This window comes from Saimiri boliviensis, chromosome 19 (genome assembly GCF_048565385.1).
Source record: "Saimiri boliviensis isolate mSaiBol1 chromosome 19, mSaiBol1.pri, whole genome shotgun sequence".
Classification (NCBI taxonomy): Eukaryota; Metazoa; Chordata; class Mammalia; order Primates; family Cebidae; genus Saimiri; species Saimiri boliviensis.
This window is the reverse complement of record NC_133467.1, coordinates 23,740,170-23,754,779: the sequence shown is the minus strand read 5'-3', so window position 1 is coordinate 23,754,779 and position 14,610 is coordinate 23,740,170. Positions and strand designations below refer to the sequence as shown.

At 38.7% G+C, this 14,610-nt stretch overlaps 1 protein-coding gene across 1 annotated transcript in view; it reads right to left on the bottom strand.

Moving 5' to 3' along the window:
* The window catches only part of F5 (coagulation factor V), a 71,080-nt gene that overhangs the window by 35,973 nt on the left and 20,497 nt on the right, over positions 1–14,610 (bottom strand). Inside the window, exons 4-10 of the mRNA XM_039460104.2 lie at positions 11,988–12,200; positions 10,607–10,750; positions 8,823–9,044; positions 7,377–7,542; positions 5,157–5,334; positions 2,865–2,964; positions 2,294–2,505 (exon numbers count right to left, since the gene is read on the bottom strand). Of these exons, the coding sequence (XP_039316038.2) occupies positions 2,294–2,505; positions 2,865–2,964; positions 5,157–5,334; positions 7,377–7,542; positions 8,823–9,044; positions 10,607–10,750; positions 11,988–12,200 (1,235 nt within the window). The remainder of the gene's footprint in view (positions 1–2,293; positions 2,506–2,864; positions 2,965–5,156; positions 5,335–7,376; positions 7,543–8,822; positions 9,045–10,606; positions 10,751–11,987; positions 12,201–14,610) is intronic.

Here is a 14,610-nt window from a genome sequence, read left to right as displayed (position 1 = left end):
GAAGACACCATGGTGAGTCCTCAAAGACCTAAAGTCAGAAATACCATTCAACCCAGCAATTTTATTACTGGGTATGTACCCAAAGGAATATAAATCATTATGTTATAAAGACACATGAATGCATATGTTCACTGCAGCACTCTTCACAATAGCAAAGACATGGAATCAACCCAAATGCCCATCAATGATAGACTGGATAAAGAAAATGTACATATACACCATGGAATACTATGCAGCCATCAAAAAGAACATGATTATGTCCTTTGCAGGGACACGGATGGAGCTGGAGGCCATTATCCTAAGTAAATTAACACAGGAACAGGAAAACACATACCGCATGTTCTCGCTTACAAGTGAGAGCTAAATGATAAGAACACATGGACACATATAAGGGAACAAAACACACTGGGGCCTATTGGAGGATGGAGGGTGGAAGAGGGAGAGGATCAGGAAAAATAACTAATGGATACTAGGCTCAATTCCTGGGTGATGAAATAATCAGTACAACAGACCTCCATGTCATATGTTTACCAGTGTAATAAACCCACACATCCTGCACATGGACCCCTGAACTTAAAAGTTTAAAAATGCTGTATTCAGTCGTTAGTGTTCTAGCAAATTACCTACCCCACTGAGTTCTCAGAAACCAAAGCGACACAGTTCTTGGAACTACGGAAGCCATATATTTCAGGCATTTATGAGAGTCCATTTTGTACACAGCACATGTTAGAGCTGAAGGTAATATGCAAATGCAAACAGAACAGATCAGAAAATTCAGAGATTAAAATACCCCAAAAGAGCCGGGCGTGGTGGCTCACGCCTATAATACCAGTACTTTGGGAGGAGGCTGAGGGGGATGGATCACCTGAGGTCAGGAGTTCAAGACCAGCCTGGCCAACATGGTGAAACCCTGTCTGTACCAAAAAATACAAAAATTAGCCAGGCATGGTGGCTTATGCTTGTAATCCCAGCACTTTGGGAGGCCGAGGTGGGCAAATCATAAGGTCAAGAGATTGAGACCATCCTGACCAACATGGTGAAACCCCGTCTCTACTAATAATACAAAAATTAGCTGGACGTGGTGGCACATGCCTGTAGTTCCAGCTATTTGGGAGGCTGAGGCAGGAGAATCGCTTGAACTCGGAGGCAGAGGTTGCAGTGAGTAGAGATCACACCATTGCGCTCCAGCCTGGTGACAGAGGGAGACTCCATCTCAAAAACAAAACAAAACAAAAATACCAAAATTAGATAGGCGTGGTGGTGGGCACCTGTAATCTCAGCTACTAGGGAGACTGAGGCAGGAGAATCACTTGAACCCAGTAGGCAGAGATTGCAGTGAGCCACGATGATGCCACTGCACTCCAGCCTGGGTGACAGAGCAAGACTCTGTCTCAAAAGAAAAAAAAACACCCAAAGAAAAGTCTCATTTCACCATGGCAACTGAAAGTCTATCTCTGTAATTGCAAACCTTTCAACATGAATGATTAACTGAATATCTGAATAACTGCAAAGGATAGAACAGAAGGTTGCAATAGAAAAGTATGCTTCTCCTACCTGTTTCCTTTCCTAGCTCAATAAATCAGGATCTTCCATGTGTCCAGAAATTCATTTCTGATTTTTTCTCGACATATATTTATGTTGTATGCCTTGAGATAAGACCTCTTAGGTTATAGTTTAGCATAATTGGGAATTTTAGTTTAATAATATGAGACTATAATTCTTCAATATAAACTCAGAAATTCAGTATATTTGTTCACATTCTTCTGTATACTTTAGTCTCAACAGAGATGGATCATTATCTGGGTTCAATTGCACTAGATGTCTCTAAACGTGGTTGTTTTCAGAGAATCTCTACTCTCTCTCCCTATTGCAGGTCTCTAAAAATAACAAAGACTGCTAAAGAGCTATACACTTTTACCAGATGGTATCTCACTGAACCCACAAACAGACCTGTAACATTTTTAGGAGGAGTATTGCCCATTTGACAAAAGGGAGAAATTAGGAAAGGCTAATCAACTTGCTCATCACATCCAATACCAACAGACCTGGGATTTGAAACTAAGAAAAATATGTTACCACACTCTAGACTTGCCTTCTGCAGTTAGGGTCCTGAGTAAAAATAGACAAGACAAAAAACAAAGAATAAATGTTATCACGTTGGTGCTGAAAAGGAATACTTGATATTTACTATTTTCTTGAAGGAAAAGCCCAGTTACGTAGCCAGGAGACCTAATATGTTCTAGCCAGAAGAAATTCCCAGAATTTCTGAAAGGTTACTTCAAGGACAAAATACCTGTATTCCTCGCTTGTCCAGGGATCTGGTCTTACAGATTAGAAGTAGTCCTATTAGCCCAGAGGCAATGTCTCTCATCATGTCCACATTACTATAGTATGGTCTTGTTAAGCACTGGGCATCATTTTCCGTGGGTTCATCTAACTCTAAGATGTTCCACTTATAAGTATAGGTTTCCCCTGGTTGAACTGCTCTGATCATGGTGTTACTGCCTGAAAGAAAATATATTCAAAATTATTTTCCTTTGCAAAGTTATTTCATGATAATAAATAAATAAATAATTGAGCTTTCATTAGAATCGATTAATATTGCAAAAGGAATTCTTTGAATATTCTGCTTGGAACCTGGGTAGCAGGTAGCCATTAGATACTGCTCCAGTAGAGGCCGCTATGACACTAATAAAAGACACCAGATGAAATTCCTTAAGTGAAAAGGGTGATTTTTTAGGATATTCCTACGTGTATACTCCCTGACTTCAGTAGTGACACCACTGGGCAAGGAGAATAGCAGAAAAACATGACAGCCTCTCCGAAGTCACTAGTGGGATTCAGTAGAAGTGAAAGATTCAAACCTGAGGTGAAGGAAGAGTTGACTTCATCTTCATAAGGCGAGAAGGTCACTCCATGAGGATAAATGCTATAGGGGCGGCTGGCCATATTTCTGAACACGATCTACAAAGTTAGATCAAATTTATTCTAGGATTTCAGGCTGATCATGAGAACTAAATATAAGATAGTTATTATTAGTTCTATCTTTTGAATAGCTATCTATCTTATGAATAGCTTTGCATATTCACCTTTTGGGTGGTGTGTGTGTACACACAGTGGGAAAATTAGATCTGTTTAACTGCAGTAACCTCCCCCCATCACCTGGAAGGAACATCGGAGAGTATATTCCACTCACACATTGAGGTGGAAAATGGAAGTGAAGCCTGACTTTAGAGGATAGGTTAGAAGTGACATTTTCCTTGCAGTATCACCCTCTCAGAGCAGGTCCCTATTCCCCTGTCCTTCTCCTCTCAGCTTGGGCCAAATCTCATTTTGAATCTGCTCCTCATTTCTAGACCATGATCCCCCTCCCATGCCTGGCAGTATTTTAGGATACTGTCTTTGAAGTCATCTTCTCAGCTGGGTGCAGTGACTCAAACTTGTAATCCCAGCACTTTGGGAGGCCAAAGCAGGTGGATCACTTGAGCTCAGGAGTTCAAGACCAACCTGGGCAACATGGTAAAATCTCATCTCTACAAAAAAAACTACAAAAATTAGCCAGGCATTGGGGTGCATGCCTATAGTCCCAGTTACTTGGGAGGCTGAGGTAGGAGAATCGCCTGAGCCCAGGAGGTGGAGGCTGCAGTGAGCCATGATCACATCACTGCACTCCAGCCCGGGTAATGGAGTAAGACCCTCAAAAAAAAAAAAAAAAAAAGCCACTTTCTTGAGAGGCACAGACAAATAGCCAGATCCTGAACTTCTAATAAGGTATGTCTACACTTGCTAAGAGCATATAAAAGAGATCAGAAATGGAAGAAGGGAAAGACACATGAAGAAAAAAAATCCTGCTTTTGTCCTTTGGGTATTTTAAATGAACAGAATAGACCTTGTCAGATGCATTATACACACAGGAGTCCTAGACAGTCTCTTTAATCTACAAAAGAGAACCTTAATCTTATCTTTTATTTGGTTGATTGTCAAAGCCTTTGGATCATCCTTTGTCAGTAGATTATCTGCATTCTAGGATTTCGTCAAAGATTGCAACCCTCAATTCTCTGCTGTCCAGTTCTTATCTAGCTTGGTGAAGTGACATGACATTTAAGGAGAATTGTCTGAGAAAAACTCCGTGTTCTTGATACATGGAGTTTACCTTCATAAGAGTCCAACCATACCTAGACTACATTAAAAAATGTTTGAGTAAAAAGTGTTTCTGTTCAATCGTGTTTACTGCTATGTTCTTAGCTATAATAAGAAACATTATTTTTAAAAGCTTTGCAACTTTTAACCTATTGTGCCGGTTATAAGAATTTTGTTAAGGATGCTATCCACTGTTTTACTCAGCAGTCTCTTTTGAAGAATTCATTAAAGAAGTTTTTCTTAGATCTTGATATCAGGGTAAATGGAGCTTTCTTTTTGTAGATGATGTAAACCTCACCCTGATATATTTCTCTTTTTGTAGATGATGTAAACCTCACCCTGATATATTATATATTTCCTTTTTTTTTTTTTTTTTTTTTTTGAGATGGAGTCTCATTCTGTCACCCAGGCTGGAATGCAGTGGTGCGATGATCTTGGCTCACTGCAACCTCCGCCTCCTGGCTTCAAGCAATTCTTCAGCCTCAGCCTCCCCGAGTATCTGGGACTACAAGTGCGTGCCACCACATCCAGCTAATTTTTGTATTTTTAGTAGATAGGGGTTTCACCATATTGGCCAGGCTGATCTCAAACTCCTGACCTCATGATCCGCCTGCCTTGGCCTCCCAAAGTGCTGGGAATACAGGCATGAGCCACTGCACCCGGCCATGTTTTCTTTTTTACACTGGCTGCTATAAAGCTTAGGACAAAATTTGAAGACAGACTTACAGGGTCACATGGTATCTACTTCTCTGTGGCTTTATTTTCTTTGTCCCAATATTCTACCCCAATTACATAGACTCTTTGTTTTATGCCTTTATAATTTGAGAAATTGTCTCAGATCCTTTGCATTATTAAGTAGGCTATAAATTAATGCAAATACTAAATAAAAACTAAAAGTTGCATTTGAATTTAAAATTATATGAATGCCTTTTTCTTTTAAAATTAAAAAATAACCAGGTACTTTGTAATATTTTACTATTTAATTTCTCCAATGATTCTGTATTTCTGTTACTTACTTTGAGTGTGTCTCTGACCTGGGCTCTGATAATAGGACCCAAAATCCCATCTTCTTTCATATGGGGATTCTCTATATGTTTGGTGAAGGACTCATCTTCATACTGTGTGTAAATAACTTTCTTATAATGTTTTCCAATTCGGTTTGAGAAATTATCCAAATGCAGAGACCTGTATTTTCTTAAGGTGAAATAAAATTTTTAAAAATTAAGCCACTTTTCTCAAATAGAGATCTCAGTAGGATGGGGGAAACACTTGTGCTGAGAAGTTCTGCTCTTAGATTAGCTAAAATGCTAGTTCTTTAAAAATTTCTTAGTGTATTTTGCAAAGTCCTGATGTTTTCTGCCAGTTGAAAAACTGGAAACTTCTGAGTTGTCTCCTGCATCACTGATAAAAGTCATAGGTAATTGGTTAGAAGCAGCTACTTAGATCTTCCTATCATTCTCACTGAGACAGCAGACCTTTGATATCTCTGAGGAAAGGCGTATAGTGGATGAAAGGATACCACAAATTTTTCTAAAGGCTCTCCTATCACTTAATCTATGATAGCCTTTTTGGTTTTGAAAGTATTTCTTAATCCCTAAAAGCACCTTCTCACCCCAGGAAGCCTTTGCTAGCACTATTAATTATAGTTCTATGCTATTGGGCTTTCTTCCACCATCTAACCAATCCTCAGAGATGACTGAAAAACAACCTCTTTCACCCATTTTTCATAGCTACTGAAATAAATACTTTGGGAGAAGCAACATGAACCACTTTTCCCCTGCCCTCTTTATTGCTTTAGTTTGCAAAATCAACTATATGCAGCCAAAATGCATATTTTAAAAAGCTCGACATCAGTGATCATTAGTGAAATGCAAATCAAAACCACAATGAGATGCCATCTCATGCCAGTCAGAATGAGGATGATTGAAAAGTTAAGAAACAACAGTTGCTGGCAAGGTTATGGAGAAAAAGGAGCACTTATACACTCCTGGTGGGACTGTAAATTAGTACAACCATTGTGGAAGACAGTATGGCAATTCCTCAAAGACCTAAAGTCAGAAATATCATTTAACCCAGCAATCCTTCAAAACAGAGTATCTGTCTATTTTATGAATTTATTTTGCACAGTGGAAAGCAGTGACTGTTGCCAAACACTCCTGGATTCCTATCTCAGTCCTGTCACTAATTTTATACCCTTGGCTAAAGTTCTTTTTATTTTGTTCTTTCTCCTAGTTTAATTCTTTTTAATAGAAAATACATTTGCATAATTTTTATTACAGTGAAAACTCTTACTTGTATCTGATAACCATCAAGGTGACCTCCCTAGCCGTCCCTCAATTTTCTTGGTGGCCATATATTAATTTCATGTGTATAATTTCAGAATATCTTTATGTACATAAATGCCAATGTGTCTTAAAAATAAGCAAGTATAAATATTCTTGTCCCCTTCATGCCTTTAACAAAAGGCCTCTATATATACATGCTAGATTATATCCCAACTTTTCAATTTAATAACATATCTTGGAAAACTTTTTGTATTAGTACATATAGAGTGTTTGCATCCTCTTTTTTTGATGCTTAGTATTCCACTGTATGGATGCATCATAATTTATTAAACTAGTTTCCTATTGATGGACATTTTGAGATATATGCATTTAGAATTTTGATTCATATTCCCAAGTTATCCTCCAGAATCCCTTTACCAATTTAATCTTCCACCAGCAATATATGATAGTGCTTATTTCTCACAGCCTTGTCAACAGATGATATCATCTGGATTTGTGAATCTGTTAGATAAAAATAGTATTTCTGTGAAGTTTAATTTGCATTTCTCTTATGAGTGAAGTTGAGTAACTTTTCAAGTGTTTAAGAGCTATTTGAATTTCCAAATCTCTTAATCTCTCTGACCCATTTCCTCATGTATAAAAAGAAATAAGAGCAGTATCTGGCTTGTAGAATTAAAGTGAAGCTTTCAGAAAGGGTTTAATACAGTGCTTGGCCATGGCAAGCATTCAGTAAGTGGTAGCTGCTGTTGTTATGTTTATTGTGACTGGGCTGAATTTCTTTGGTGATTTGGGAGTAATTCAAGATTAATTTTTAAAGGAAGATTTAAGTAGAAACCAATATATGTGTCCCCTTGAGAGCTGTTGACTTAAAACATTTCACCCTCAAACATCTAGGGCCCTATGGAATGTATCTTGAACCTCTGCCCAGTGGTATGAACCCCAACAACTCACTTGTCCATGTTTGCTGGTATTACAGGCGCGTAGTCCCAAATGATTTCCTCTGCAGCAATGAAGTATTCCCACCTCTTAATGTGCCGCCTCTGCTCACGAGTTATTTTTTTAAGTCTCCTGGTTTTCTTTGGGCAGTTTTTAATGTCAATGTAAGCCTGCATCCCAGCTGAGTTAGGACAGCAAGACAATGAAATAACTTGAGAGAAGAAATTATGATTGATGGAAATGCATATCCTTTAAATCAATTTGTGGAAGATTTATATTAATATAGAAACAGTGAAAGTAATGCTAAGGCGACTTTTGAAGATTTTAGTTTGGAACTCATTCAGTGGCATCCAGAAAAGGCAAGAATTTAAAAAGGTAGGAAGAGAGGAGGGGTTAGGGAAAAAACTTGGAAAGATTCCCTTTATTTCTTCTTGAGCACGCAAATTTATTATAATTTTCAACCTCTTAAGTCCCTATGAATTATGTCTTGTGGAATTCTCATTTTTCTGTTATCTGTCCCTTAATCTGTAAAATGAAGAAAGCAGTAGTATTTAATGAGATTGTTGTTAAAAATTAAATATTAATAGCAACATATAATGTACTTATCCTCAACAAAAAACAAAAGTTTCATTGTTTTAATATCATTGGGAACTCTATCTTTCACGGACATTGGGATGGTTTTATTACTTCAAATATAATTTTGGCTGCCCATGTGAAAAGAAATAGAAATGATCTCATGAAGTATCTCCTTCTTATATGTGTTGCTTATGCATTATCTCCTCCTTATATGTGTTGCTTATAATGACTCCTATAGTGATATAATTTACTTAGATTTTAGTCTGTTTACATGAACCCTCCTCTCAACAGTTTTTCAGCAACTATGTGTAGTAGAACAGTTATTTTGTTTACATGACATCACATAGCCTGAGCTGATTTATTTTCCCATTTGAATTCACCAGTGTCCTTTAGAGCTCACCCCTCAGCTGTTAGATGCCAGGTATGACCCATTCAACACACATTCATTGAGTTCCTCTCCATGCTAGACTTTTTATTCATGCCACTGTAAAGGTTAATGGTTTCGAGCTAAACTTTTACACTTTCCGTAACTTTTGTGCTAGCATCTAGGTCTTTTTCTCTGGCTACATATGAAGTAATCCCAAGAAAGAGTATCTATGTATGGGTTTGTTTCCTTCCTCCTTTCTTTTATCAAGGATGTTAGAGACCTTTTCAGCTTTTGCTTAATTTAAAAAATATATATATTTGTCAATTCTTTTACTTTCTCCATCCCCCAAAAGCAATTTATAAATCTAAGAGCAGAGTATCTAAGTTTAGTTGTTAGGAACCAAGGCATGTTTGTCTGGGGTGCCGGTGGCTTGAAGGGGCAAGGGAGAAAGAGGGAGTTAGTGCCTGGGAAGAAAGGAATCTGTATTCAGAAGCAAGACTGTCAGGAGAGTTTCTTGCCTTGCAAATGTTTTGGGGTGAGAGAAGATATGATCCACTTTCCCTCTGGGCTCACAGTCATATTTGCGGTAGTGGATGTAGCACTGACAAGGGTGATGGCTGAGACCTTATGATGGTTCTGCTCCAGAACCTGGCCGTTGAAATGAATGGAGAACAATTCTGGCCCTGAGCTCATTCCAAGAAGATGCCAGCTGATGTGTTCATAGGCACAAACCGTTATATCTAAGAAATAGAGAGAGATACAGGCCAAAATAAGCATTCAGTCAAGTATTCTGTGATCAAACATTCACTCACCAAATGTATTGAGCACCTGCTGTGTGTCAGCAACAAAGCCAGGATTCCTTGTATAACTGGTAAGAAATAGAAGCTAGAATCTGAGATCAAAAAGCTAGAAGGTAGGAGGCTTTGGTGGAAGCATTTATCCACACCAAGGAAATGCTCATGTTGAGTTCAGCAATTAACTTATCTGTATTAGCATTTATCATATGTATTCAATTTATTCTGCTTTATAAGGCAGATAGTTTTACCAACGTTTACTATTCTTAGTTTCCACTAATGGTCTTTCCCTACCCTGTCCCATTTACCCCCAATTATTCTTTTGGGAACTATAAATTTCTAAACTCTAAGCTTAGATCAATTTATTTTTATTTTTGTGCATATGGTTTTGCCTTTTTTGGCATCCATATACTTCCACAGATTGCTTACTCTGCCAGGAAATAGTTATTAGGATAAATGGGTAGTCTTCTTTTGTAAGTAAGCACAACTAATTGTCAAGGGCCACAGAAGGTAGAGAAGTGAGTGAGGTCTGAACTCAGATTATTTAAGGTTGAGGCCAGTCAACTAAGCCCCAGGTTTTACAAACTCCTGGTACTGGAATGCAGGATCAATACTGAGAGTCATATGAGTATATTTTCCAAAAACCAAGTGGAAAATATAGTCAAATGAAATAGAACACAATTTAAAAACACAAACTCAACCCCAACTCTTAACAAATGCTATGTTTTAGTCAGTGAAGCCGTTTGTGGTTTTCAGGTGGCATTAGAGAATGACCTCTAAGAAGTCTAGCGTTTTGAAATATGGCTTATTTAGTAAAGTGACATTTTCATTTTTTAGTGTTTTTCCCTCAGGCTAGTATAATATACACTGAATTTTTAGTTGTAGGTCAGTTCTACCAGAGAGAAATAGAAAAGATGAGGTCTAAGTGGGAGTAAGTTATTTTTTCTCTTAATGGTTGCTATGATTTTGCCTTCTCACAAGAGTCCAAATGCAAATGGAAAGAGAAAACATTCTAGATGCCATTGAGTGTGACTCTTCTATCACCTGTTAAAAAGCTGGTAGTATTTGTGTGTGTTGGGGATTACTTCTAATCTGTTCATCTTCACTGCAGTTGTCTTTATGCAATCTTTCTGTTGACCCTTCCTGCTAAGGGTTGTCCTTGAAGAAGGCATGGTCATCATGTAGTAGGAACTGCAGAACTCAGAGAGAGAGGCTGAGCTGATACCCTGAAGGTCTTTTTGAAAGTACAGGCCAAGGTGAAACCTAATCAGATCACTGTATCTAACAAGGCTGCACATTTCTTCTCGAGCTTCTCATTTGTCTCTTATATTTCCTGTTTTTTAAGAAATAGATGAGAAAATATTACCTTCTTGATAAGGAGTTGCAAAATATTGAGTAAGATCAACTTCCCTAGTGCCTTGAAGAAAACAACAGGATGGAAAAACAACAGGACCAAAGAATTACTAACAATTTTACTGTTGCTGAATGGTGCACACCCCTCACGGTACCTGGCATTGTTCCATTCGCATATCCATTGACTGTGTACATTAGGGATGATGACTGGCTCCAGCTCTTGCTTTCATCAAACACAGCAAACAGTAGCACAAGTTGCTTGTCAAACATCTTCTGTGTCCCATCTTCAGTTAGGGTCCCTAGAAAAGGAAAGACATATTTTCAGTAGCAGATAGAAGACTCATTAGCTTTCCTGGATAGCCAAGAGCAAGCAATCAGCCATAATGATATCAATTTGAAGAAGTTGTTATTTTTAAAAATAGCATATTTATCAAGTAATAATGGTTCTAGGGTTATTAAAAATCTTGTGCCACACTGTTTTCTTTGACACCTTGTTGCCTTGGGGAACAGGCTTTATTTCATCCAGTTTGGAAAGAAAACATTTGGTGACTCTCAAGACTATGAAAGTATCCATTTCCTCCAGTCTCAACAGACCAGTGTATAGATATATTAGCTCAGTCGGTAAACACATCATGCCCCAAGTTTAATGCTGTCATCTTATTTGTATATGAAAGCGGACATTCGGGAACTGGTTGGAAGTATTAGTATTAATTTATTCTCACTATGAGAAAAACATGCTGCTGATGGTAAAAAGAAAGAAGAGTCTTTCATAAGTTTTAAGTGTTTTTGCAGTACCATCACAGTATCTTGTGTATACCAGGAAATGAAAAAAAATGTATAATGAGTAAATACATTGGGAAGGTATGTAGGTATGGTCTGGGTGTATATACAGGCAGATGGTGAGTACATGATGTTATTTCCCATGCTATGGCTCACTGTGGTTGTTTGCTTGTTTTAATGAAAGATGGGCTGGATTCTCATGGGGTAAAATGAAGATCCAAGCTTGCTTCTAAGAAGCCCAGCCAATAAAAGTTCTTGTAAAGTCATTTGAGTATATTTGAAACCTACCACCCAATGTGTTCAGCTTGTTTATAAGAAAGGAAGCTGGCATTTAACATGTTTATAGACCAAATTACCAGCCCAAACCTCAGCTGTGTCAGATATGTTAGCCAAAGTTCTTTCTAAGAGCTCTTTCAGGAGAGTATAGGCTGCTGTATACTTTCTAAAAGACTTCGGCCTTGAGGTAAATATTACAGATCATACAAACATGACATCAGAACACACTCTCAAACAGGAATTTGCTTGGGAGAATCTTGAGGACTTAGATGAAGGAGGAAAGAGAAAAGGCAGAGGTGGATCCACACCCTGAAATAGCAGGTGTTTTTTCTCCTGCCAGGCAATGATCTGGTCTCCATGCCCTCTTCCTCTGCTTGATGTACAAGAAGTTACCAAGATGTTCCCAAGCTTTGTCCCATGACAGAACTCCTGACCATTCCAATATTTCACTGTTGAATCTTTTGGTGGAGGTGTTCTTACCTTCTTTACAGATGAGCAGAGGTCCAACCAGCCCAGAGTTGAAATCCTCGATCAGATTTTCATGGGAGTAATAGATGTGTGTGAGGCAGGGAGGGTCATCTTGAGTGGGCCCACTGTCCTCGCTGATACTCCATTCATAGGTGTATTCTTGGCCTGGAGCCACAGCATCATCCATCTTCTCCACAGGGAATGTGTGGTCAAGGTAAGAAGCACCTGGAGAAGTAAGCCATCAAGACATGTGAGCAGTTTCTGAGGACTGCATTTTCGCCACCCTCAAATCTGGGGATAGCTAATATGAGCTCTCCAGAGATGTGTATGTCCTACAATAGTGAACTTTTACTATTTGGGAAGATTCACATATTCCCATTTCTTTTTTTTTTTTTTTTTTTTTTTTTTTTTTTTTTTTTTGAGACGGAGTTTCGCTCTTGTTACCCAGGTTGGAGTGCAATGGCGCGATCTCGGCTCACCGCAACCTCCGCCCCCTGGGTTCAGGCAATTCTCCTGCCTCAGCCTCCTGAGTAACTGGGATTACAGGCACGCGCTACCATGCCCAGCTAATTTTTTGCACCTTTAGTAGAGACGGGGTTTCACCATGTTGACCAGGATGGTCTCGATCTCTTGACCTCGTGATCCACCCGCCTCAGCCTCCCAAAGTGCTGGGATTACAGGCTTGAGCCACCGCGCCCGGCTACATATTCCCATTTCTATGCCCATGTAGTTATAAAGGCTTTGATACAATGGTAATCTTAAGAATAACAAAAGTTAATTGTAAATTAAGGTTTAGCAAGTTAATTTTTCAGGGTGCCTGAACAATTATTATTTAAATATAATCAGAGAATTGAATCACCTTTGATCAGTAAATCATCTCAGAATATAAGAATGGGTTATATCTTCTTTGTGGTATTTAACAAGACACACTCAGCCTATTAGCACGAAATGGGAGGATAGTCAGAGCTGGTTTTATATTGTTTTGTTTTGCTATTTCAGATCTTCTTTCCAACTTCTGTGATCCTCAGCTCTATTTTATCTCTTTATTTCATCTTAGCCATCTGATTATCTCAATTTTTTCCCAGTGCCACAGCGTCTCACTCCCATATGCAGTCTGGTTTTGTCTATATGAATACGAAATGTGTCCATCCTCTGAAACTTAGACGTCTTAACTTCTGCTCTTTGTGCACCCAAAGACGCACCACTAACACCTTCACATATATTGGACTTTCCCTATTGGTAGGAGAGGGAGAGAATGAAGAAACTGGTCTTCCTTAATGAAGAGAGGGAACTGAGTTGCTCAATATTAAAATAAGTGTAGAGGGTTGGGTGGGGCTTTCAATAATAAAATGGAGCAAGTGAGGTCAGGAAGGGGAGAGGTGAGTGCCATAGATAGCCAAGTGGAATGGGCAGTTTCCTCTGCCCGAGGAATTCCTCATTTAATTAGGTGAAAGATTCCCTATCATCAGCTGGTGCCAGAATATCTCTATGGGATGCAGTTACTTTTGTTTGGCACAATCAACTTGATAAATTCTTTAAGAAACGAAGGTGAGATGTACATCAGTGTAGATGTAGGAAGACAACAAGGATCTGGGGGGAAAAAGCTTGAAATATTTTACATGATGGAGTAAAAAGCCATTCAAAACTACTCTTACTGAAGCAACTATACTTCGTGAAAAACTGAAATACTTAGTCCCGCCCCCTCCTTCCCTCCCCTTACTTTCTCTTCCCTTTCTTTTTTCTGTTCCTAGTTTTTTTCCCCTTTCTTTCTTTCTTTGCCTCTTTCCTTCCCTCTTTCCCCACCTTCCTTCCCCCTCTTTCTTCCTTCCATTATCTTTATTGAGGTATAATTAGCATACAATAACATTGACCAGTTTTAAATATAGTATTTGCTGAGCTTTGATTTTTAAAAAGTACACAGTCTTATAGCTGTAGTCCCAACGAAGATAGAGAAGAGTTCCATCGTTCCAAAACATCTCCTCATGCCATTTGCAGCCAATGCCCTCCAGGCCCAGACAGCCACTAACCTGCTTTATTTTACTATAATTTGTCTTTTCTGTAATGTCATAACAATGACATCATTACTAACTACCCTTTTGTGTGTGATTAGTGTTAGCTGGTATGGCATATATTTTTCTATCGTTTATTTTTTTACCTATCTTCGTCTCATTTAAAGTGGATTTCTGAAATTCTGCATACAGTTTAGCATTGCTTTTAATTCAGTCTTATTTGTTTCTTAATTGTAGTGTTCTTTCCATTTATTTATTTATTTATTTGAGTCAGAGTTTCGCTCTTGTTACCCAGGCTGGAGTGCAGTGGCGCGATCTCAGCTCACCGCAACCTCCGCCTCCTGGGTTCAGGCAATTCTCCTGCCTCAGCCTCCTGAGTAGCTGGGATTACAGGCACGCGCCACCATGCCCAGCTAATTTTTTGTATTTTTAGTAGAGACGGGGTTTCACCATGTTGAGCAGGATGGTCTCGATCTCTTGACCTCATGATCCACCCGCCTCGGCCTCCCAAAGTGTTGGGATTACAGGCGTGAGCCACCGCGCCCGGCCCCTCCATTTATTTTTAATGTAATTAATGATATGGTTAGATTTAAAACTGCCATCCTTATATTTATTTTCTCTTTGTC